General features: G+C 45.5%; 1 protein-coding gene across 2 annotated transcripts in view; it reads right to left on the minus strand.

Annotated features, from left to right (window-relative positions):
• AJAP1 (adherens junctions associated protein 1) overlaps positions 1 to 25,861 on the minus strand; it is a 102,857-nt gene that overhangs the window by 45,013 nt on the left and 31,983 nt on the right. For both annotated transcript variants that reach the window (XM_044996487.1, XM_044996486.1), the window contains exon 2: positions 13,482 to 14,260. In XM_044996487.1, the coding sequence (XP_044852422.1) occupies positions 13,482 to 14,260 (779 nt within the window). The remainder of the gene's footprint in view (positions 1 to 13,481; positions 14,261 to 25,861) is intronic.

The raw sequence follows: 25,861 nt of genomic DNA on the forward strand, positions 1-25,861 counted from the left end.
ATTTGCAGGATTTTAAAATATTGTGTGCAGAATTTTTATTTTTTTGGCGCAGACTGCCCTCCGGAGTAACTCTTATCTAGGGCACGTTCAAGTGAACGAATTGCAACTGACTTTTGAGCAGGCCCATACTGCTCTCCTGTACACATCACATCCCTCCTTTTCCCTTGTAGGTAGTGCAGTGCAAAAAACACCAACCAAGCAATACCTCCCCTCCGCCCACCAGCTGCAGCTAAGAGATCATACATGCACAAACATGTCAAGCTCTGGTTCTCTTGGTGAGTGTAACTGTGTCCCCTTGCTGACGTAGTCTGTGGTACTTCGCACCAAAGGATCAGAGAACTGCAGACCTCAAGAGGGCATCTGGTCTAGTCCCCTGTGCTGAGGCAGGACCAAGTAAACCTGGACCATCCCTGGCAGGTGTTTGTCTAACCTGTTCTTAAAAACCTCCAATGATGAGATTCCACAACCACATTTGGAAGCCTATTTCAGAGCTTAGCCACCCTTAGAGTTAGCAAGTTTTTCCTAATATCTAACCTAAATCTCCCTTGCTGCAAATTAAGGTGATCACTTCTTGTCCTGTCTTCAAATATGTTATGGGATCGATTGTTCTCCATGTCCACTGAAGAGTGTTCTCAAGTTCCCCATCAGTCTTCTTTTCTCAAGACCAAACATTCCCAGTTTTGGTAACCTTTCTTCTCAGGTCAGGTTTTCTAAACCTTTTATCATTCTGGTAGCACTGCTCTGGACTCTCTCCAATTTCCCTCATCTTTCTTAAAATGTGGTGCCCCGAACTGGACACATTATTCCAGCTGAGGCCTCACCTGTGCTGAGTGAAATGGGACAACTACGTCCCAGGTCTTCTATATGACCCTGTTGTTAATATGCCCTAGAAAATTAGCCCTTTTTGTGCCTGCATTACATTGTGGATTCACATTTCGTTTGTGATACACCGTAACCCCCAGATCCTTTTCAGCAGTACCACTGCCTAGCCAGTTATAAAGTTGATTTTTGTGCTTTTCCCTTGTCTTTATTGACTTTCATCTAGTTAAATTCCATGGAATCCATAGCCATTTGCATAGTCATAGTTCAAAAGTGCAGTGGGGTGCGGGGAGGGGGAACAGCTGAGGATGCCTGGTGTGCTGGCAATGTTTAGCAGTGAGATGAAAAGGAGGGAGGACCCCCCGTGGGGAGGAGTGTGACTGGCCGGAATCTGCACTGAGGAGGAGAATGGATGAAGGTCTGCAGCCAAGCGGAAGGGGCAGCACTTCTGCTCTGGCCTGTGCAAGGTCAAGGTTAGGACCCGGCCAAGCCAACCTAACCATACAGGTTTGGAGGGTCAGGCCCCACTTGTCAAACCAGGGAGCAAGTAAACACTTAGCACGGGAACAAAAGTGCCCTTCCCTGCCTGGAGGTGAATAGGGAGGAAAATGGGCTGGCTGACCAGTTAATAAAAGCACAGCTCATTTCTGGTTAACTTGAGCATGTAAGGAGCTATTTTAGGCCTTGGACAGAAATTTCAATCAGCAGAGAATACAGCCATTATAAACCTGAAAATCAATAGACTTCCCGGTGAGCACTTAAGAGAGTTTGTCTTTCTTTCCTTTTCTTCTGTCTGCTGGACTCACCACTGCAGTATTAATGGGCTGTTCACAGGCAAATGCAAGAAGCTGGGGTAACACACTTGTAAGAAGATTAAAAGTGACAGGGACTGCTGCTCGTTGAGCTACATTGTGGCAGGGCCGCCCAGAGGTGGGGGCAATTTGCCCCAGGCCCTGGGTCCCGCAGGGGCCCCGCGAGCCCTGGCCCAGCTTTGGCGGCATTTCGGCGGCGGGGGGCCCTTCAGTGTTGCCGAAGATGCCCCAGGCCCCCTGAATCCTCTGGGCGGCCCTGCATTGTGGACTTGAAGGGCCAGTCTCCAGCGGTTGCCAACTGGCATATCCCCACTGCAGTGAATGAAGCGGTGCTGATTTACATCAGACAAGGATCTGTATCTTTCCACTGGTGGTATCTGGAGATGCAGTGTGGGACAGAAGTGGCAGAGATTTTCCAGGCTATTCAGACCCAAGGCATTAGTGAAGCTGCTATTCAGTTGCAATAATGGATATTGTTTGCTGGGGGGAGGCCACAAAGATCAGTTTGTCCCTTTCAGAAGGAAAACACCTAATCCTGTGAGTGATGTGTGAGGTACAGGACCTGTTTGTTCCTGCAGGTAGGTCACAAAACCCCACATGGAGATAAAACACTTGTGTTCAAGGTTCAATGGCTGCAACCTTATAAACGACAGCCACGCAGATCTACCCCACCTGTGCCGTGACTGCTACCCCTTTACTGCGTATCACTGCATTGGTCCCACCCTGCTGGAAGCTCAGCTCCACACCCCCGAGCACAGCCCTCCCTCCACAACCTGCCTTCAGGGTTCAAACTCCACACCCCAGGAAACGTCACCTCTTCACTCTTCTCCTCCTAGGTGACATGCTATGACCTCTCCCCCTATCTGTCAACCCCTCCCCCCACAACATCATCTTGCTGGCAGGTTACCAGCCCACTGCCTCCACCCCAACCTGTCAAGTTGTGATCACAAACACAGTGAATAAAACGTGTCGCTACGCAACTCAGCAGAAACATGGACACCAATCGGCTCTTCTAGCAGCAAGTTAACGGCCCAACTATAAATCCCTTCATTGTGCCCTCTGTACTCTCAATCCTTGCAGAGCGGTGGGTGGATCAGCCTTCTTCCAGGGCAGCCCAGACCAAAAGACCTGGCCCCTGCCTGGCAGTCCTGTGTGTTCTGCCCCTCCCTCGGGCCTCCCTAGCTTCTTCCGTTGGATCCCGGCTGATACAGGCGAGAGTTTGGGCTGGCCACATCTCCTAGTTCCATTAGATGGTCCCAGCAAACCTGCTCCAGCTGAGGGAAGATGCAAGATCCAGAAAATAGGGCTGAAAAAGATCCATTAGGCCTGATGGATTTTCCCCCTGGCCAGGGCAGGTTTGAGTATGTTCCACATTTGGAAGACCACCCCTGTTTTCTCCTCCTAGCAGGCATCCTCAGCACAACGGCCAGTGTCCTCTCCAGGTCAGGGCTGAACTGCTTTGCCAAGGCCATCGTAGCAAACCCGCACTGCAGCTTCCCAGCTCCGCCGGCTCTGCAGCTACATGCCACAGCTCCGGCCTGTGCCTATTCAGCTGTGCTGAATTCACTTCCAAAAGGACTGGCTAAAGCTTTTGGAATTCTACAGCAGGACTCTGGGATCCCCTTAATACGCTTTGTTCCCCTCCCTCCTCACCACTGGTAACATCTCCTCCCACTGAGTCTGAAAGAGGATGCCTGACATTATCCAGTGCAAGATGTGAAAGGGCTTAGAAATGACGACTCACCCCTCGGAAGATGAAGCTGACACTGATGAATAACCAGTCACTCCACACTGTTTACGGGAGAGTGGTGGGATGTGGGTTCCACATCTAAAATGCCCAAAGCTTTTGTCTGATGGGGCCTGCTCACATTCACAGCCCAGTGCAGCTCGTCTCAGACCTCACTGACATCTCAGAGGTGGTGACCCAACTCTGGCCTATGTGTGTGAGTCACTGCGACCCAGAGGGGCTGGGTTTCAAACATACTGTGCATAGCCTATAGTGCAGCCACACTGTACGGCAATGCAGTAGAGGAAACAGCCAATATCCATTACCAGAGGATACAGGTTTCAGAGTGGTAGCCGTGTTAGTCTGTATGAGCAAAAACAACAAGGATTGTGGCACCTTAGAGACCACGAGGATTCCTCGTTGTTATTGCCATTGGAGATTGTCCTCAGGAAACACACTGCAGAGACAGGCAGGGCATTTCAACAGATGTGGAGCTACGAGTCTCGCTTTCCTCTTGCACGACGGAGTGGTGCCCCTTTGCTCTGCATTAGTGTAGTTGTGATTAGGCAGGGTGCCTCACACAGCATCCAAGGAGCAGAGACTTGCAAGCACCAGTAACTCACTATCATTGTCAAATCCACCTGCACAGTTAATACAATTTAAACCAGCCACCTCTTGAGGTAAATTTACTGTCTCCCAGTAAATCTGTCCTATCCTCATTCCTCTCACTCCTCTCTGCTGCTACTGGAGCTCCCTGGTCTGCCGCAGATCATGATGTCTTGGCAAAGCAGATCAAAGAGGCAGTTCTCTTCCAACTGCTCAGCGTTTTCTTTAAAACATATTTTAGCTTTAATTAATTCCTTTGAAGCCTTTGGCATGCGCCATCTGATTGCTCATCCAGCACCCCCTATCCTACACCCGCTTTTTGAAGATGGGGGTCATTTCTCAGTGGGGCAGCAGAATATTTCTGTTCTTATGTCGTCATTTTAAATTCTTAGTGAACTGAGTTGGGTTTCGGGATGGAGGAGGGGGTTGTGGATTCCAGCTGTCAGCCCTGGAGACTGAAGCCCTCTGGGCAGTACCAAACAACGTTCCCCCCCCCCCCATGTGCCTCCACTGATGGAGAAAGCTCCTACAAGGGGTGATGTCCCATATACCTCAGTGATGGAGGATGATGCTCGGACCCAGTCAATCCTTGACCTCTTTCCCCACTCTCAACAAGGGTGCTAATTAGTACCAGCTGCAGTGTTCATCTGTGATGTGGACACCTGTCCATTAAGAATGGGACTAAGACACTGACCACTTTTCAAACAGCTATTCAGAGCAGCAGACTGCATAGAGAGCTATGCTGCATTATGCCTTAGAAAGCACTTACAGGTTTAATTACTTTATTGTAATCATAATAAAAAGAAAGCTTCAGAGAACTCAGCGAGCGCCAGACATGCCCAGACAAAAAAAAAAAAGCCCTCTTTTTCTTTTAGCCTAGCCAATAGGAAAAGAGGATATTCAGCATTTTGCAAAAGACACGAGGTTTTGCATAGACCATCATTTCTGCTCTGTGTTAAAAGTCCCATTACAACCTTTGTGTCTGGCAGCGCTATGGAATTTTAATTATTTCTTTCTTTACATGCTCTATTGTAAAATGATTATGACAGCCCCAACCCCCAAAAGGGAGGTGTACCTTCTGAAAAGCACAATCGTAAACTATGCCTGGGTGAACACATGCCTGGAGTGCCATATACAGAACAAATTGGGGTTGCACACAGATAAACATACCTGATTTTATTTGCCTCAATGGGAAAACAAAAAGCCTTGCACAATTAAATCCACCATCCCCGACTAGCCTTTCTATTCATGTATATATTTTAAGTATATTAAACATACTCACTTTTCTATCTCTTTCCTACTTACCAGCAGAATATTTTCTATTCCACACGAGTTTACCTTAAGAGCTTGCTTTGCAGCTAGTGGCTCATAGATAAATCTTGTTTTCTGGTTTCCCTTTATTCAGTAAGGCAGGAGAGAGAGAGAATTTTTGCCTAAGAGGGTTGGTTTCAAAAGAAAAACAAACCATATATTGAATGCAGCATTTTACCTGTTGTGTCTCCGTGAGTCTAGCCTTCCAACACAAATCTGCAGGGTCTCTAAGGTAACGGTATATGGCACCGATGACATTCAGAGGACAAGAGGTGCACCTCATTACTACTGATAAAGGATGAAGGTACTGAAGCAGAGGATGGGAGCGGGCACCTGGTTTGGAAAATGCTGAGAGGCACTGTATGAAGGGAATGAGCACAGCACTCAGCGACCAGTGCAGATTCCATATTCACAGTGAGACCCTCACAGATTCGGACCAGAATAAAAATTAGTAAATTAAAATCTCTGGCCAGGACCCTGCAAACACCTGGGTTTATGAGCAATCTCACAACTCTCTGAGACAGGGCCCATCTTATATATAAATAAACATTAATACTATAACAACACTGGACAGCTCCAATGGGTATATCTGAATGCAAGAGTCAGTGTTTGCACAACTAGTGTCTACACATGTATCAGTGGAGTCTACCTAATGCAAAGAAAATGAAGTATAATTTCCACAGAATAATTCTCCCTCAAAAGTATGGAAGTCTGCAAATGAACAGGGCTGGGTACGGCCACTTCACCCAGGCCCTTTCATTCTTTCCTCAGTTGCTATATTCCCACGCAAGTAAATTCCCACCCAGTCCTCTGGGTTTTGAAACAATGATGTATTGTTAGCTATAGAGAGAGGTATTAATATGCGAGGTATTTAATCAGAATTAACAGTCTCAAAACTAATTTAATACCAGGGTGCATTAGTACATGTCAGGGCTCCAGGCATTTTCTGTTACTGCACTACAGTCATTGAATAGAAAGACTTTTTATGAACAAAGTGGAAACCAGTTACCTTTGGATTACTGGATGTATTCAATATATTGTCCCCAATACTTGAACCTGGCTGTGGCGGTCGGGTGGGCTAACGTGACTATACATCACCTTTTTGTTTCCTTGATTTCCAGAGCTATTGGGGGCCTATTTGTCCCTGACCGTCATTTAGAACTGCATCTAGGCTATTCTACCCTATGTTGGCTGGTAAGAGTCCCAGTGGGGCCTTTTTGCCATCCAAGGTTCTTGGGATGCAGCAGCACTTTGGCCCCAGACACACCTGGAGGGAAGGAAAGGCGATAGAGCTGTTTTTGTCAATGCTAAGGCATGCAGGGTTCCCCCTCTGCCAGGACAAGCTTGGTCACTTTGTAAAGGCAATTTACGGCCCTTTTGACACCAAATGTTCCAGAGGGGCTGAAATGGGAGCCAAAATCTGGCCCCCAGGGTCTTCTATATGTAGATCTTGTTCACTGGCAGGGCTATTGCTAATGTTCAACAAACACCTGCACTGCTTTAAAATAATAATAATAGTAAAATGCATGATGGCCGATCACAGTGGACGCAGACCCATTAACAATGATATAACTGAGAGGCACAGCACCTCTGGGGATTAATGACCAGATGGATGGATCTGATGTCCTGGGATGTAGCAACTCTTAATCCCTAAGGAAATACCAAGATTGTTCCCAAGGCCTTTGTTGTTAATACACACTGAGCAGGAAAGACCAAAGATAGTTGGTGTGGGTCCTGCTTTGAACAGGGGGTTGGACTAGATGACCTCCTGAGGTCTCTTCCAACCCTAATCTTCTATGATTCTATGACATAGCACAGGTGTACAGGTGCTTCTTTGGATGATGTAGTGTCAACTGCTACATTCAGAGCATTTCTGGAGAATATTAATATTCAATAACTTTGTTTAGTCATATCTTTCTGTACCATTCATCCCATAATCAACCTTAAAGTACAGGAACCACGTTTCTCTCTTACTGTGGTTAAATCTGGACTGACTCTAATGTCTGAGTATGAGCATCTACGTGTGTATGTGTGCGTGTTCGTGCCTGCGTGTTCATGTGTATGCGCGTGCGCATGACAGAAGTGGAGGGAGAGAGACATTTTCATGAGGTAAACTGCATTCAATCCCTATGAAATGGTGTGGGATTAGAACAGAGGTTGTGTTGTAGTCCAGCTGAGTTTGATTATTTGTTTGCAGCTCTGTGGTACAATCCACAGCCTTTCACATCCACCTCCTCTATTACTAAAGCGTATTTCTCTTCAGTTGAATCTTTCAGGGAGTAAACACTATAGAAATCTTTACTTTTTGGATTTGTTGTGGAAAACAAAAGTGTTCCAGCCTTGAGAGCAAAAGTCGCTTCACTTATTCATTCCACTTATTGCAGCACTAATGTAACAAGACTGCCAGACAATGATTTGTAATGTTCACTGAACTAGACAAAAAAGTACAGACGAGTCACATAGTCTTAATTTCTAACCATATGGTACTTCCAGGCAAAGTATAACTACTTCCATTGCCTCAGCCTCCTATAGCAGAGAGCAGCAGAATTTGAAAAATGCATGGCCTTACATATGTATGTCATTATAAAGATAGGATATTTTACTCAGTGCTTAAAGACACTTGGCTGCTGCCTTTTCATGCAGAAGTGACGGGGGGATGCAGGGAGACCCCACTGCTACTGTAATGTTTCTTCTGACTTAACGCAGCTGCACCACAGCAATATTTGGTATTTCTCACACACTTTAGGAGCAAACCACCAGGGCCCGGGAAATAATTTGGGGTCCCAATGGGAAGCTGAGCAGGTGAAATTAGTAAGTACCTATATAGGGTATTTGTTTTAAAAGGGGGGGTTATATTAGATGTTGGAGCAATATTTATTTTACCTAGGTTTTCTTCCCTGAGGATGCTCCATCCCAGCTCACACCCCTTAACCATCACTGGAGTTTGGAGGAAGATCTGGCCCAGACTGTGGGTATATACCTAGATCCTCTTATTTATTTCATCAGTTTCCCACACTGTACTAGTTTCCATCAAACATTTACTCTCTACACCCCTTGCACTCCCACTAGAATGTTAATCTTTTGTGCTCCAGTGTATGAATCATGAACCATCTTGGGGGAGGTTTTTATTTTGTTTGTGTTAGTTTAAAAAAAAAACTAAAAAACTGCAAGCCCTTATTAGGATTTAACCTAGGAAGTGAGAAAGAGCAGAGTGGAAAGCTGCCTCCCTGTCCCCCCCATAAAAAAAAGTCTCTGAGGCAGCTGGCATATTTAATGTGGATAAAGAAAACAAAGGGATATTCAGAGTTTAGGTTTTATTGAAGTTAGAGTGGATGGGCTAAGGTCAGAAAGGTCCTTTAGCCAGCAACAGTATTTTATTGTATTCACTTATTCAGTAAAAGAGGCCAATTAACGGAAACTCAAATCATTCTGAAAACTCCCTAATGAGAGATAGGAGCTAAAAGATAAAAGCCAACTGGCGAGTTTCAGTCCCCAGATGTCTTAGAAGCACAGGCTGAGTGTGAGCCTTCAGGGGATTGGGACAGGATGGGAGAATTGGGAGAGGCTGGCTTGGATCTTGAATCTCTCAGCACAGGCTCCGTGAAGGCCGGGCAGGATGAAGGCCTGTTGATCTGTGCAGATCCACTAGCATTCTGTGAATCACTGTCCCCTGCAGAGCCCACAGGAACAACCTGGCGACTGTAGCCTCAAGCAGCTTTGCGGCCTGAAGAAGGGATACTCAGTTTGGCGAGGGGCACAGGATTCAGCCCTGGGTGACTAACAACCATGGATTTAAACCCCAAATGTAGGGTTCAGGACATGCACCTTGCCCTTTCATTTGTAATTCTCATTAGAACAGTGTCCAGATCTCACAACTGAGCTGGACTGCAAAGCTGAGGTTAGGAAGCTGTTCAGACACCCACAAATGGTAAAATGCCAGCAAGAGCCACATCAGTCAGACGGCAGCAAAACTTTGTGACTGTCAGCACATCAACACGATAAAGGATGTTAGAGGCGTCACGCTGACAAGGACAACGCAGTTGGAGGAACATCCTTGAAAAGGTGTAAGCGAATTCCAGTACAAAAATAAAAATTGCAAAGCATTGTTCCATCTAGGTCCGTGCTATCTCATCCTTGAGTTTTGATTGATCTGAGCTGGAGAACAAACTATGAATAGCTATGAAGATCAAAGGGTTTTCTTTCATTAGAACATGCTTACGTTTGTCTCCTTGTGTGTTGTATATTGTAGTGCCTCACTGTACAGCAGTTAAACATGCATCACACACAAGTGCAGAGCCATTAGAATTCTAGGCCTACGTTTATAGACATGACTATTGATTTTAGGTGCCTCAAGTTTTGGGAGCCCGGTTTGAGATATCTGAAAGGGGTCTGATATTCAGAAAGTCTCAGTGTGCACCTGTGACAGGGTGTGATCCCCACACCTGCCCTGAGAGAGTTGAATTAGGCCAGGTGGGCCCAATCAACCAATTAAGCTGCAAATGGGGGAGATTTAGGCTGTGTAGAGGGCGCTAATTAGTAGGAAGCTCATCTGTGAGGGAACAGGCAGGGCTCCTATCAAGCCAGGAGGCTGGTGATGAGGCAGGAGGGAAGAAGCCTGTAGTCTCTCTCCCTGAGGTAAGGAGAAAGAAAGGGGGCAGGAGCCCTGGTGCAGAGAGTCTCTGAAAGACTCTTAGAATGAAAAAACACAGTGACCTGGCTGAAGGGCTGAATCATGAAATGGCTGTACGACGTCTCCATGAGCAGGAGGAGAACGGCAACAATGGAAGAGAACAATGGGGGTGCTGAACTAGGTGGAGATAATCCCCAGAACTGCCAGAAGGAAGCCCCCCATTGGTGAGTAGAGCACCCCATGACACCACCCTTTACAGATGGGTAATTTGCAGTACTGAGTGGTTATGTTAGTTCATCAACTTAACAGACCCAGTCAGCATCCGAGCTGGGAACTGAATTCAGGAATCCTTCTAGAGGCCGGCTCCAGCTGCTGTCTAATAGTGGACAACACTTCCAGACTGAACCGCCGGAGGTCAATCACCAGTACAAATTTAAGACTTTGCTACAATCACTGTGGGCACTTCTGAGCCAAACCAGGAGAGCAAATTCATTGTGGAGTTAGTGTACTGAACAAAGCAACTCAATCAAAAGTACAATGGTGAGAAAAACAAATAAAAACACCACCTCAGTGTCCCAATCCAACATTCAACTGGATCTACTGAGATCATTTCTCTGTCATCCCAGTGGGCAGGAGAGAAATCTGCTGAAAGCCAGTTTGTTCAGTGACAATTATCAGTGGTCATTTGATAGCTCAAGTAGAAACACATTGCAATGTTCCCCTGAATAGTGATATATATCTGTCAGACACCCTTACCAAACTGCCAGTATTACCTTCAAACTACTCAGTAAACCTTGGGCACTTCTGAAATATCGTAACATTGGCTACCTGATATAAAGACCAGAGGAGAAGGCAACGACTCAGATGTAAGCTACTGACCGAGGTAATGTGCCTAGATCACAGAGCGGTGTCCCAGATACAGGACCACTGACTGGCAACACAGTCAATGAACCTTGACATTACAGGGATAATGAATGATGAGTCACATTTTAGACAAAAAATCTATGTCATTTGTCCAGGGCGAGGAACACTCTCCTCTGACTCATTCCTCTGATATCCCAGCAGCTGAACAATACCCTGTAATACTCTGAGAGCGTTATACCATTTGTAATTAAGTCACAGCAATAAACAGGAATTTGCTCAGTGCAAATATGTGTGGAAGGCACTGATTTGATTTCAGATGCGTGTGTACAAATGTAGTTAGCTACAGATGTAAGTATTGCTAATAACAATAGGACTTGATACTATCTGCTTTGAAAACAACACACGGTTTGGAAGAAAATCTTAACATTCCATCAAATATCTTAATATGAACTGATTAGATTTCTTGTGCTGGAGAGTGTGATTGATATTCTGTCTCTAACTGAGCCAGTTGAGGCTGACATTTCCACTGCTGTGTAGGCTGGGCTCCTTTTCACAGATATGAATAACTTCTTGAAGTTAGGAGTGACATTTTTTTCTGAAGAGGGTTTATTAGAGAAATTAATGAGGATGGAGATTGCATTATGAAACCCCATAATTCTTTCTCAGATAAGCATCTGACTTGTTGGACTACTCACCATCAATGTAATGTGAATTAATTTGCCAAGCTACATAATATTGTCCCACAGTATTACTTTAGTAATAAATAAATATAAGTTGGAATAAATGGAAAACTGCTTTCCCACCCATACTCACACAGCAAATGGTGTCGGTGGAAAATAGTATATTTTCCTAAATATTACTAAATACTACAGTAAATGAGTGCTGCACTGAATTTGATTAAGCCTGTGGATTTATAGAGGCAATAGGCAAACTCTCTGTACACTCCTACCAAATGTCTTACATAAAGATGATGGATCAGAGTTCTCATTTGCGTATCTAGTGTTCATTTTTTAATGCCCAATTCCTCTCCATTTTCTGCAACATTCTTACCTGACAGAAGACCTTGCCTCTAACACAATCCCACAATACCATACACTGAACATGATGCTGAGGAGAATCGGGAGCATTTGAGATCCCAGGCTAATACTTACAGTGCAGTCTGATCAGAAACCAACTGAGATGTTGCAAGCCCACAGCCCCCGGCAGAGGCTAGATAGGAGACTCTGATGGTGAGCCTGAATTACACTGAACAAACTAGTCACAGGGAACAGTTTAATGAAGGATTTATCCCCTGACTCTAGTAAGAAATTAGAACATAAGAACATGGGTTTTCTGTAGATTTTTTGTTTTGTTTTGCAGATTTTTTACCAATAGGTTAATTAATCACAATAACTTGGGGAATGTTGTAGGTGAACACGTTTCAGCACATGGATTGCTCAATGCGACTGTTTCATTTGTGTATTCAGAACTTGGTGTGTCTGATCACCTAAGTCAAGTGAAGTTGTTTCTACTCCTGAGGCCAAAAAGAGCTTCTAAGATGGCCTGCACACATTTATCATCAACACCTATAGGTATGTATCACAACATGGATACTTACAGCACGTTCTCTAGCTGAGAACATTCTTGCAAACACAAACTCACTCAACAAATGTTCGTGGAGAACAAATGAGAAGAGTCCTGAATAGAAATGAAAGGAATCGGTGCCTCTCATTGAAACAAAGGTTTGTGATTTCTTTAGCAGCATTCTCCCAGCTCTAACTGCACTAAAGAAACCTTTGTGTCCAGTCTGCATGAGAAATAAGTACTATTTTAAGGCAGAAAACAATGATGGGAATGACTTCAGCAGGCGTGGCTGAATGCTTCTGTGTAATGAAAAACTGCATCTAAATTAGGGAAAGAATAGTGAAAACCACACTCATTGTTTTCTCTGCAGTCACCGAAGCTGAAATGCTAACAATCTATGTTGTTTGCATATTGTACTGTGCCAGAGTGCCACATTAATACATTGACTATTATTACACTTTTCAAGGATTGTTAAGACTTGCATGTTGCATATAGAATCTGTCTGCAGTTCAGAGCTAGCAACCATAGTGTGTGGATGATTAGTGACATATTGTATGAAAGGCACTAGAAAGAAATATGTGAACAGCAAAATATTTTGTTGGACAAACACCCCAAAATGTGGACGCTTCTTCAGTTTGCAAAACCAGGCTGCAAATCTTGTTGGAATAGTCTTTCCTGTGAGATTTCCTGTTGCTGATTAGGCCAAAAATACTGCTATATTCCTGGGGAACCCAAGAAGGCAGAGGAAGATTGAAATACAATAGAAAGATTAAACAAATGTTATGCAAATCACAAAAAAAGTTTGATCTGAATTTCAGGTAAAAATTCAGGTCAGTTTTTATTTTATCCAAAGCTGTTCACCCACCTTTCACTAACTGAAAATTGCTTAACTGTTTTGAAACCTGGACATTATACTATAATGTTCTCTTTAATGACTCCTTAATGATGATTGCAGCCTGGCAAAGCAAACACAGTATGAAGCCTTCGTCACACACTGCACCTTGTTTATATTGTGGCATTGGCCCACACTACAGTCTCCTCACTGGTGCCCATCATATAGGATACACCTCTGCCCTCGGCAATAGGTTCTTTGCTCTTACTCGGCCCAATCAACAGTTAAAACAAAACCCTATAAACAGACAGAAAATACCTGTAGTGTCTCCCATTATCTTAGGTGGACGGGCTTCTTTTCCATTGCTCTTGTGGCTGGTGTAGGGTTCCGTTGTGCTAATCCTGCCAGGGTTGTTCTTGTGTGTGTTAAGCCCTGGCACAGGTGATGTTGTGAACCCCTTAGACCGTACAGTGGTGGAAGTGGTGGTGGTGGTGGTTGCCACAGTAGTCGTTCTGGTTTGTAAAGCAGAAGTTGTGGTGGTGCCATAATTCCCAGGGAACGTACTGGTTTCTATGGAGTCCTCTTCCCCTGTTGGGCCCCATACAATTACTTCAGGCACCGTGGTAGGCCTGCTGTCTCTGTGATCAAAATTGCTTCCTCGGAGGTGCCTTTTCCCTCTTTTCAAATGAGTCTGCTGGTCTGTACTCCTGCTGCTCCCATCTACAACAAAAGGGGCTGATTTTGCAGTAGCAGAATGCTTGGATTGCATGCTTTTATAAAGAAGGCCTGCTAACTGGTCTGTGGCTTTGTGTGGCCTTTTTGAATGATATGTTTGTATTTGCCCATGAGATCGTTCAGGATGAGAAGAAACATGGTTCCAAAAAGGGCCAGGAATCCTCAGTTGCTGTCCATTTTTAAAACTCCACAAAGGACTATGGGACAATCTATGCCAGTGAGAAGGCCTTTGCAGGAGCCTAAACCCTTGGCCTTGGGCTACAGATTCACAGATGGTGAAATCCATGGCTAGTTGAAACATGGCTATTAATATCCAAGCATGGCTTCCTACCGGGCAACCTGACCTGCGGACAGACATCGAACTGTATTAGAAAAAGAGAAAGAAAATGATTTATGTAACAGATTAGAATGCAATGTTTGTGTATCTATTAGAATAGCATGCCAGGTTTACCCATGTTGAGAAGAAAAATCTGATAACCAGACCAGAAGAAATGTAATGAAAATGACTTCTGTAGCTTCAAAAGAATAAGCCATCTGCTTTTCTACATATTAAGGGCAACATTTTCAGAAGCGACCTCAAGGTGTCTTAAGTTGAACCCCCAAAACTTGGGGCATCCAAAATCAATGTCCAGTTTGGAAATTTTGGCTTAAATATTTTTTAAGTAGGGATATGAAACAGGACCCATACACTGCCATGCTTTGAATGACTCAAGAATGGATTCTACTACGAAAAGTCCTTAGCAATATGTCTAGTGTCTGCATTTCTGAACTCAGCATTCTTAGCTGAACTGTATATTAGCTAGATACAGTATATAACAGATATTCATGCTCCCAACATTCAGTCTCTTTATTCACAAACTTAAATCTAACTCGAGTGGAGTAGATGTATTTCCAGTCATGGCCAGGTTGAGAAGAAGACTCATGTTACTAATCCTGGCATAAAAGGCTTGACTTCATTAACCCAAATCTACCTCTAAGGTCCAGATCCTGCAACCAATGGTATGCACAAACCACTGGGTTTCACTGACTTCAAGGATACTCCACACTGCTTGCATGAAACACATTGCAAATTTGGGGCTGCCTTTGTAGTTATGAAGAATAAACATTTCACTTGCTGGTAAGATGTCTCCCCTGGCTTTCTGTGTAATTAATTAATTATCAATGTACAGATTCACACCAGAAGCCTTCAATAACAGTGCCTTCACAGGAGTCATTTTCATTCTCTTCCTTGCCTTTAAATATATTGTTTATCTATAAATTCACATATTTTAATTTTTGCATCTCAAATGCAGGTTTTCCATATCAAATTATTATTTTTTCTAATTAAAACAAAAAAACTTTTCCTACATCTCTTTCCTATTTATCTACCTGGAGTGCATGCCCATTAGATGTAAGGAGATGAGATCATTAAATTAGAAGCTCAGCAGCAAGAGTTTTCCAAACTCAAAGACAGAAAATATATCAACATACAACAAATTAACTTTTTCTGAAACTTCAGGGTTGAATCCAGCAAGATTAAATTCTCTCTCTGTCTCTCACACACACACACAAACACACGCACGCAAATTGACTGATCCATTTTCCCTACCTGCAGCGTTCTCACAAGCTCCCAAAGTAGACCTGACATTTCACGCTAATTAAATCCAATCCCAAATCCAGGCCACGAAAGCCATAAAGAAAGTAGCCCACAGGAAATGAAACCTCATTCTTCTGCACAACGTCAGTGGTGCTGATCTTCAGGAACTGTGCGGTCAGCAATGGTGAAATTGGCATGGCAACAGTCTAGATCTGGGTATATACCTAACTTCATTCCAAATACAGATACCAATAGCTATGCCACGGACAGTCTAGCAAGAGTACCACGCTAAATGCTGAGGCTGCAGTGTGCCACTTACACAAGTACAGTTCCAATACACAGCTTTAAAACAACATAACATTATATTAATGATGAGTTTAGTTTCCTTATGGGATCACTGTTTATATCCTTCTACCGCTGTTGTCAGCAGCATCTAGGAAACTGACCTAATGGGTCACTTCTCTCCTTTCTGTGATGACGTGATCCTGGAATAAGAGTCTGTGTTTCCTTTTTACACTGCACCTCCACGGGGCTGTAAAACATTTTATGAAATGAAACAGAACCAGACAGGACAGAAAAATAGATGAACTACAGCCTGCTGACTGTACACAACGAATGATCGGATCTGGCATGATCAGACAGGTATACAGAGTTAACACAAAACAGGCTGGGGAACTGACAATATTCTAAGTGGTTTTCTGTTCTTCTTAAAGCGCATGGAATGCAAATTTGTTAATCAGCTACAGGCTGAGAGTGGCTGTACTCTTGCTCTGCATGTGTAACCCAATTGTTATTAATCAGGTGCTTCAAACAGAGCAGCTATCTCCTGAGTTCATTTACCAGGCTGACCTGCTTGGCTAAGCAATGCAATACATTGTATATTACATCATTAACTACCAGTTTACATCCCTGCAGCACACCCTGTGCTCTAGGTTTTATTAAGGGGTCTGGTATGTTACAGGCAATAAAGAAAGTGCAGTGGGGTGCACTTTAATTTTAATTAGTCTTTGCACATAAAATAAATAGCTGTACCTTGCATTGAACTGTCACCATAAGTCACTTTTTTATTTTGCTCTGATTTAAAATATTCAGACTTTCTTTCATATTGAAGCTAAAATTATAATCAGCACAATGTCTGAGATACACGCCCGTATCCTTTTCTCTTAAGAATCGTTGGGCCAAATCATAGATTCATAGATTCCAAGGCCAGAAAGGACCATTGTGATCTTCTACTCTAACCTCCTGTAGAACATGGGCCAGAGAACTTCTCCGGGATAATTCCTAGAGCAGATCTGTTAGAGAAACATCCCATCTTGATTTTAAAATGACCAGTGATGCAAAATCCAGCATCACACATGGTGAGCACTTCCAGTGGTTAGTTACTCTTACCATTAAAACTCCTGAAATCTTTAGCTGGCTTTATACAGAATTTACCCCTGGAAAGCTGGGACTGCAGTCAGTGGGAGTTAATAGGTGCCTTTCATGCATAGATGGACTAACCCTTTCCTGCCTGACACCCTGTGCAGTCATTCATGCCAGTGCAAAGCAGAGGCGAATCCCTACCATTATTTTCTGGTAACACTTTTACATCCATGAGGTGCCTGAGTAAATGAAGGTAGATAAGAATAAGACTCAGCCACTCAGAAACACAGTCCACCGCCACTTTAAAGAGCTACCTCTCTATGTAGGGCCATATTTTCCAAATCACATCCTCCTCTTCTTTCTTAGAAGTCATTGTACTTGCAAACAGAGCTGGCCAAAACTTTTGTCTTCTTGAAACTTTCCAATTATTCAACAGATAAACTGAATGCCCCCAAATGAACTCTCTTTGGTTTTCCCTCATTTCACTGCCTTGTTCCTTTCACAGCTTTGTTCCATTTTCTCCTTATTTCAGCCATTGAAAATGGGGTTTGGTTTTGTAAAATGTTTAGCTTGAGATTTTTTCCTTGAAAAATCACATCTAAAAATTGTCGTGAATTTTGCTCTGCCCTCATGCTTTGCCCCCACAACTGAAACAGAAGCACAAATCTGAGTACTTGCACCTCCAAGTACCTGATCATGCCCCCTATACTCTTTTAGATCCTCAAAAAGGGAGGCTAGACGCTTTCTTCCTTGGAGCCTTACTATCATCCTTTCAAGCAACTGCAAAATTGAGAGAGACTCTCCCCTTGAATTAGAAAACCAAACAATGTCCGACACAGCACAGCATCATCTGATGGGCCAAACCATTAGGACCCCAACTAAAGGGAATGTTTTTGTGAGAACTCAATAAGAACCTCACTCGTGCCACTATGTATGAAGATGTGAGATTCCCTTGGCAATAGAGTTATCATGTAGAAAGACACTGTCCCTACACCAGCGATCTTACCACTGAATTTAAGATGAGGTACAATGAGTGTAGCAAACATAAAGAGGGGACCTGTCATAGGTAACAAAAATGAGATGATGAAATTACCATTAACCATTGCAAAATCTCTTAATATTGATTTGTTTTTAAATAAATAAATCCTCTCTCCCCATCTGGCCAGCACTGGCAAGCGGATTTCTTGTAGGAGTCATAGCAGAAATGGGTCTTGAGGAGAGATGTGAAAGAGGAGAGGGTAGTGGCTTTGCAGATTGGCATAAGGAGGGCATTCCACACATAAGGGCAGCATGGAAGGAAGCATGGAGCTGTCCATGGGCATTCAAAGCTGGCACCATCCTAACTAAAAGGACAGTTAAGCTCTGGAACAGGCATGGAAGGGAGGCTGTGGAATTTCTGAGGGTCATTGGAGATTTGGACACTTGTCAGGGATGGTCTAGGTTTACTTGGTCCTGCCTCAGTGCAGGGGGCAGGACTAGATGGCCTCTCCAAGTCCCTTCAGCCTTACATTTCTATGATTCTCAGAGCCCTGGGAAGCAGAGGGGAGGGCATTACAACAGCTGACCAGCAGGGATGGGCAGAATAATGAAAATGCCTCAAAGAGAGACAAGAAGCTTGGCTCTGATGCGGTGGAGAATGGGAAGTCAGAGTAGAGATTCAAAGCAGGCGGAGTGGTGTGGTTATAGCAGCACTCTGAAGTATCACTCAGTGCAACAGGAGGAGAGACAAAGGGAACCGCCAAACCATCCAGGGGCCTTCACAGTGGCTGCTGCATTATACCAGCCCGCCTCTTGGTGGCTGGACCGTTCTGCAGACTCGGAATGGCAGACGCAGCCTTCCCCCGCCAAGTCACTGGTGTCAGCCCAGCTCTAGCCAGCAGCAATCCAAGCGGTTATTATCTGCGGACGGTTTGGCAGAGCGTGCCAAAGGAGCTAGTCAGCTCTGTCCAGCTCCTTGGAGACATGTGCCCAAATCAGATTAGAAACCACAGTACAACTGGCACCAGATGCCCCCTTGCTGGAGAGAAGCCAAGGACGGAATGGGCAGGGGAGATGGCATTCCTGTCTCACACCCATACATGGCCCCTGCTGCTGAGGGGAAGCCTGTACTATAGGTCTCTAGGGGTGGCATCTTTCCCCCAAAACTCAGGTCAGTTTTATTGTTTTTTCTGTTTCTTTTCCATACAGGAATCTGATTCCTGACGCTCTGAGAGATTTCAGGACATGACTGCACACTCACCAGCTTTCCTCACGTTCTCTGCACTAAGCTGCAAACTCTTTGAGATGGCTGAACTCACATTCTGACAGGAGTGTATCTCACGGCACATAATGGAGCTACTGGCCAGAGTTGTTGTTTTGTTATTAGAAAAGTTCAAATCTGTTATTTTATTCATCATACATTGTTATGGGATTTTTACCAGGGTTTGTTCTCTGGAGTCAAACATGCAGCATGGTCCCCTGCTGGATGTTCAAAGCCTAGGTTTACCATACCTGCTATGTGAAAGCAATTATATTCCAGCATAAGGGCCATTTTCCATATGCTGCATGTCAGTGGCTCAGTAGGTAACACCCACTCTGTGCTGGTTAGAACTGAGGAGTTCAGTTTTCCAGTGAGAACATTAAAACCGGATTCACCTTAATAATATTCACAGCCCTGCTGTCATTCTAATGGCATGTCAGACTCCATTTTGGTCTTTGTCTAACTTTTTAATACGATTTGGAATTTCTCCTTGCAAGGAATGGGAGATGCAGTCTACCTTCCTTGACAACATATCCCTCTTAGGAAGTACATTCTTATGGCATGCGCAGACAAACACACATACACAGTCACTCGCTGTTTGGCTGGTTCTCCAGAAGAAAACAGGATGGGAACGATGTGCTTTTGTTAGTAGCCTCTAAATGCTGACAGCAAAGCCCGGTCCAGCCATAATCTCATTGTGGCCACACTTCAGCTGCTGTGTTTGATCTTCCCAATGACCCATCCAAACTCTCTCTGGCTTTGGGTTCACAGTCTACAAGAATATGGTATATTCTACACTCCTCATATTTCCCTTGTTCATTTGCCACATGACCAAGCTGAAATAATAGGGCCAGGTCCTGAGCTCGTGTAAATCAGCACCGCTCCATGGACATCAACAGAGCCATGTTGATCTACATTAGCTGAGAAACTGGCCTTATATCTCCTTGTTGCTCTGTTTCTAGCAGGGCCGCCCACGGAGGAGGTAATTTGCCTCAGTTCCCGGGCCCCACAGGAGCCCGCATGAGAGTTTTTCAGGGCCCCTGGAGCGGGGTCCTTCACTCACTCTGGGGGGCCCCGGAAAACTCTCGCGGGGCCCGGGCCCCCGGAGCTTCATCCACTCCGGGTCTTCGGCAGCAATTCGGCAGCGGGGGGTCCTTCCACTCCGGGACCCACCGCTGAAGTGTCCCGAAGACCCGCGGCGGGGGGTCCTTCCACTGCAGGACCCGCCGCCGAAGTGCCAGGTCTTCGGCAGCAATTCGGCGGCGGGGGCCCCCCGCGACCGAAGACCCCAGACCCCCTGAATCCTCTGGGTGGCCCTGGTTTCTAGGAACACCAGCGCATTAAAACAAAAATGCAAACTCCGGGCTCATAGTTACTGGTCTACATACATTTGGAATTTCTCCTTGCAAGGAATGGGAGATGCAGCATACTGTTAGCTGACCCTGCTGCATTGCCAAAATATACGCAGCAGAGTGCAATTAGCTAGCCCCGAGCACAGCCAAAATCCCAATACGAGTATGCAGCATGCCAGTCACCAGCACAAACAGCACAGCACGTTGGTGCTATCAGTAAACCAGTAAAAAGCAGTGCCAATATGGACACAGGAACACGTAGGCAGCCCGGAGAAGGATTGCAAATGTGCGTTTGCTGTTTCAAGGAGGTTTAGCAGATATTAACATAAGAGCACATGCACAGGCTCCTTGCATCATTCCCAGACTCAACTCTGCCCTTAGAGTATAAGCTCACCAGGGCACAGACCAGGTCTTCCTGGGGGTGGTCAGTGCCTAGCACACTCCATGCACTGCTGGAATGCAAAGACCAGGAATGCTAATAACGGCTGGCTGGCATCTGACCCTGTCCCAGTTTTATGTGGACATCCCAATTAGCTTCACTTTTTTCAGTACATTTGAGTGGGGTCAGGTCAGGGGACTTTACTCTAAATGACATTTTGCCAGCCAAGCAAACTGCCCAGTTGCCTAATGGCTTCACTCAGGAGTGGGCATTTGGGACAGGAATCTAAAGCCCCATCCCCTTGCAGGAGGGAATCTTATGTGACCCCCACTCTTCCCAGGGCTTCGCAACAGCGGAGAAGGTAAAATGTCTTTCAGAATAAATAGCAATGTGTAGGAGTTCTGGTTGTCTAGGCAACACGCCACTCCACTGTTCAGAACTAACAATGGGGGCTCTGCTGCCCGACAGAAAAGTCTGTGGCAGTCACTCCAAAAGAACAAGCGAGGTGCACTTCAGTGCCTGTGCCCCTTGGTGCTCCGCAAGAAGAGTGCTCCCTCCCGTCAGCCCTTGGTGCACTGTGTGTGAAGGGTTAGAGTGGGAGAGCAGGAGTCAGAACTCCTGGGTTCTGTGCCAGGTTCTGCCCCTGACCCTCTATATAGCAGTCGGGAAGTCATATTCCCATTCTGTGCCTCTGCTTTCCCATCTCTACAATGGAGATGATCACATTCACTGGCTGCTCATGAGGTTTACAGGTTAATTGATGGTTGTAAATTGCTTTGAGATCCTCACTGGTTGGCTAGCACAGTAATAGGTGGCTTAGATAGAGTCATCTTGGCTATAAGGTTATTATTCATTATTAATTACCATCAATTGACATGACTTGGTTCTGTTCTGTGGGAAGGGCTCTGGGATTGGACAGCATCTCTCTGTCTACTTCAGGTATTTCTAACTCAAATTTGCATTAAACTTCCAGGGGGAACCATAGGAAAAGGTGGAATCTGGATCTGGGTAACTTTGCATCCCATTCGTAGGCGTCCCTCCCTCATAAAGCAAGCTAAAGACAGGTTTAATGCATCCACCAATAACTGCCTCCCTCTTGCTCCTCATCCTCAAAATCACAGGTTGGGATCCATGTTGTGAGTTCTCAGATTGGCCTGGAAACCCCTTTGTCAGGTGATGGTGCTCAGGTTGGTGAAGAATAGAACCACTGGACCAGCTCCTGCCTTTAGAGTTAGGCCACTGCTTAGCAATTTGTTAGCTACTAGGGATACTAGTCCATAGTGGAAGATCTTGATAAGGTTTTGAGCATTCTCTAGGTGGTGTCTGTCAGATAATAAATACTCTTTGGATTAGCTCCAGACTAGTGCATCCATTCTGAGACGCAGGACTGCTGGGACATGCACCATTGTCAATCACACAGAAATGGCCACGCCTCCCCTCTTCAGTTATGCTGCCTACATCTTCTTCACTGATAGCAGATCGATGCAAGAACAGTTTTAAGGAAAACATTCTCAGCAGTTGGAATAATTTATTGCCAAATACCCCAAAGGGAGGCATTTTATCCCATTAGAAAAGGGTCAATAGGCTGAAGGTACATACAGATCGCTGAGAGGCTGGTGCACTTGAAGATGCGGTTCAAGTTCTAAGTTAGGTTAAACAGTCTGATGTGCTGAGACATGCAGACTGGAATATAAGGGGATGTGCTATATGCCAAGAACAAGGCACGGTGGCAGAGCTGCGTGTGCGCGTGCATCCGGGGAAATGAAATAGCAGGGGGTGCTGCAGCCCAGGCATGAGATGCAATGGCAGGGCTTGCAGATGTGTTATCAGTGCACTGCTTGGAGTTTGCAGAAGTTCAATATTGCAATGACTTTTTCAGAGAATTCTGAATTTCAATGAAAATAAGGAAAATATTGAACATTTGTGCAATATTTATTCCCCATTTCTCGACCAGCTATACAGCTAGCCTGAATTTTTGGAGTTTCTAAGAAAAATTTTCATCAACATTTTGAATTTCAATTTTTAAAAAATGGGAAACAATGTCAATGACATTTTATATCATCCCCCCCCACACACACCATTTTTCTCGCGATCAGTCCCTTGCGTTATGAGCCCTAAATTCACTCATGCTATCTAATGCGAGGCAAAGAAAGCCTTAGCTTTCCACAGGAACCCCAACTCCTTCAAACATTCACCTACTGGCTTAACTTTAAGCACAAGAGTGGTAAATATTTTCCAGATCAGGGGCTAACATGAAACGTTAACAGGAACTGTCCCAATGGCTCTGACATTGATTAAAACTGTTGCTGGAAAAGTTTAATTCCAAGAAGAGTGTATGTCAGGCTGGCTGACAGGCTTCCAGAGTACATTATCTATTGCAATACATCTTTCTTATCAAAAAATAGATTGGCTTTCTTGCTAGTTTATAATTAGTCGCAAAATTAAATTATAGTGCGTCAAAGGCACAACGTCTAGGATTAAACACTATGATAATTACAAGTCTGTTATTTAGATTTTAATTAGGTTCTTTTTCTTTTAACTTGATTGTAAGAAAGAAGGTAGACTGATGGTTGGCGGGGGAGTGAAGGACTCTGGGAGAAAGTGGATGTGTGGGAGAATGTGAGGTTCATGCCCAAAGCCAGGGCATGGTGGCGGCTCTGACAGGTTGGCTGCATGGCTAGGGCAGAATCTGGGGATAGGTGGGAGATAGAAGGGTGGAGGTGGGAGACCAAAGGAGAGGGCTCAGGCATTGTTGTTCAGCACATGATGCAGAAAAGGAATTAAAGGATGAGGACAATGAAGCAAATTGCTGTCCTCCCTGTACCACTGCAGAGAACAGCAATGCAATGCCCATCCAAGAGGAAGACGAGGGCCAGCAACAGCAGCACCTGCAGTAAAAGTGACTTTTCCAGGGCAAGGCAAGGTGCACAGGGCCCATCCTCTGGCTACCATCACTGCGTCACACATGGCTGCTGCAGTGGAGATCACGGCCAGGGTTCCTTCCGGGTCGCCCCAAGGGCACACCAGGCAGCAGCCATTCCACTATCTGGGAAAGGGTGAAGCATGTTCTCCCTACCCTATAACCAGCCACTGTTACTGCCCCAGGAATGGGGGGGGGAGCAAGACCCCACTCTTGTCTGACCCCCTTTCTGGGGAGGCTAGCACCTGCAATTCCCTGCAGAGGGCTGTGTTCTCCTTGCACCTCTGAGCAGGGCCCAGAATGGGGGCACAAGGCAGCGACCTGTGGGTCTGAGAGGGAGAAAGGCTGGTAGCATTCAAGTGACTGCAGCCACCCCGTGACTGTGACTACAAAGGGCAGGGTTTGTGTCTCAACTAAGTTAACTGAAGATACTAAGGGATGGCGTTTGGCCGTGACTGTTCTCACTGAGGAGTCATTAATTCTCAGCAATGAGGGAGTGCTTTAGCTCAGGATAGAGACACTGGGGGAATAGGGGTACCCTGGGATATCCTCCCGAGGGGGAGTCACTTTACCCCAGCATACTGATTCCAGGGGATGTTCTCTTTGTCTCCAGGGTAACGCTACTGGAGGCCAAACTCGTCCTGGTCCTGCCAAAGTAAGTGGAGTTCTCCCAGGATGGATCTGGCTCTGGGGTAGTACGTTTGACAGGGATATTCTTGCCTGAGAGCGAGATGCCCCCAGGAAGGTGCCTATCTTGCTACACTGGTTTTAGCCCCGGGCCGACCAGAGGTGCGTTATTTACTAGAAGCAGCACTGCCATTGCAGGGAAGCCCCTGCCTTCTGACAGACATCCATTCCGACCGCTTCACCAGAGCAAACACAGAGCCAGGGCCCACGGGACTGAGCCGATGGGAAAATGTGGCATGTGAGAGAAGTGGTGAAAAAGCAATAGTGGGGGAAGCTTTGCGGGGAAGGCCCCTCCACCCCTAGCCCCCCTCCAGGGCATGAAGGCTGACGGTCCAGCTTTTGACGCATTCTCCTTTACCTGCCCCCTAATGTCAGCCAAGGAGGTTCTTCTCCTCTCCTTCACACTAATCATTTCTGACATACATTTGGCAACCGTGTCGGTGAGAATCTGCCCGTAGTGTTCTGGGTCAGCTTTACCTGAGAGAGACAGAGAGGTGGGCACGGTGCCTTTGAACTGGGGGTCTGACCGCTGTGAAATGCGCCTCTATGGTCCCTCAGTAGAACTAACTCCAAGCACCTCTTCTACGTGCACCAACAGCGTCTTCAGCGTGCCCTGGAATGGCCTCCAGCAGCCGACAGATAAGGGTGATCAAGCAATGGGCTGACTGGCACTACAAGCCCAACAACGGCAGGGCACAGCTGTTGGTAGCGGGCTCCACTTTCCCACACGGTGTTTGTTCCCAGTGTGGACAGGACACACCATTTACAGGAGTGTGGCAGGTAACTGTTTCGGAGCTGGGCCACAGTTCCCTCATGGGGTCCAGGGTCCCCGCTGTGGTGCACGTAAATCCATGGCACAGCCACAGGACTTACTTCTGGAATTAAGGATCATGAATAAATTTATCAGAGAACAAAATTCCTGCAGCTCAGTTCCTGGTTCCTGCAAGTGCTGAGCGGAGATTCCTGCACTCAGGTCTCTATGGGGGAAAAAAGGGGTTACATTGGCAGATTTCAGGGGCTGCCAATGCTGTCTGTTCCAAGGACCTAGAGTGGGACTGTCCTCCCAGCCAAGGTCAGCACACCCCCAAATGTAGGTGCTTAAAGCTCATCACCTAAATCTGTATTTAGGCAACTGAATAAGAGTGGCCTGTTTTCCAGCTGGGCAACCATAGCTTTTACTGCCTTCAACAGGAGCTGTGGGTACTCAGCACTAGTGAAAATCAAACCACCTGCTTAGATGCCTGGATATGAGTTTTGGTGCTTACATTTTAGGCTGACAAGCTTGAGAGTTAAAGCCTGTTTGCCTGGCTGGTTTCTCCCTGTATCAGTTTTGCTGGTATCCACTACCCGTGCAAGGAGGAAAGTTTACTCCTTCATAGATGGCTCCTTTTTCTGCCAGATCGAGCAGTAGAGCCTTAATCTTGCATTTGTGGCATCAGTGCGTTGCT

Source organism: Mauremys mutica, chromosome 21 (assembly GCF_020497125.1).
Source record: "Mauremys mutica isolate MM-2020 ecotype Southern chromosome 21, ASM2049712v1, whole genome shotgun sequence".
Lineage (NCBI taxonomy): Eukaryota > Metazoa > Chordata > Testudines > Geoemydidae > Mauremys > Mauremys mutica.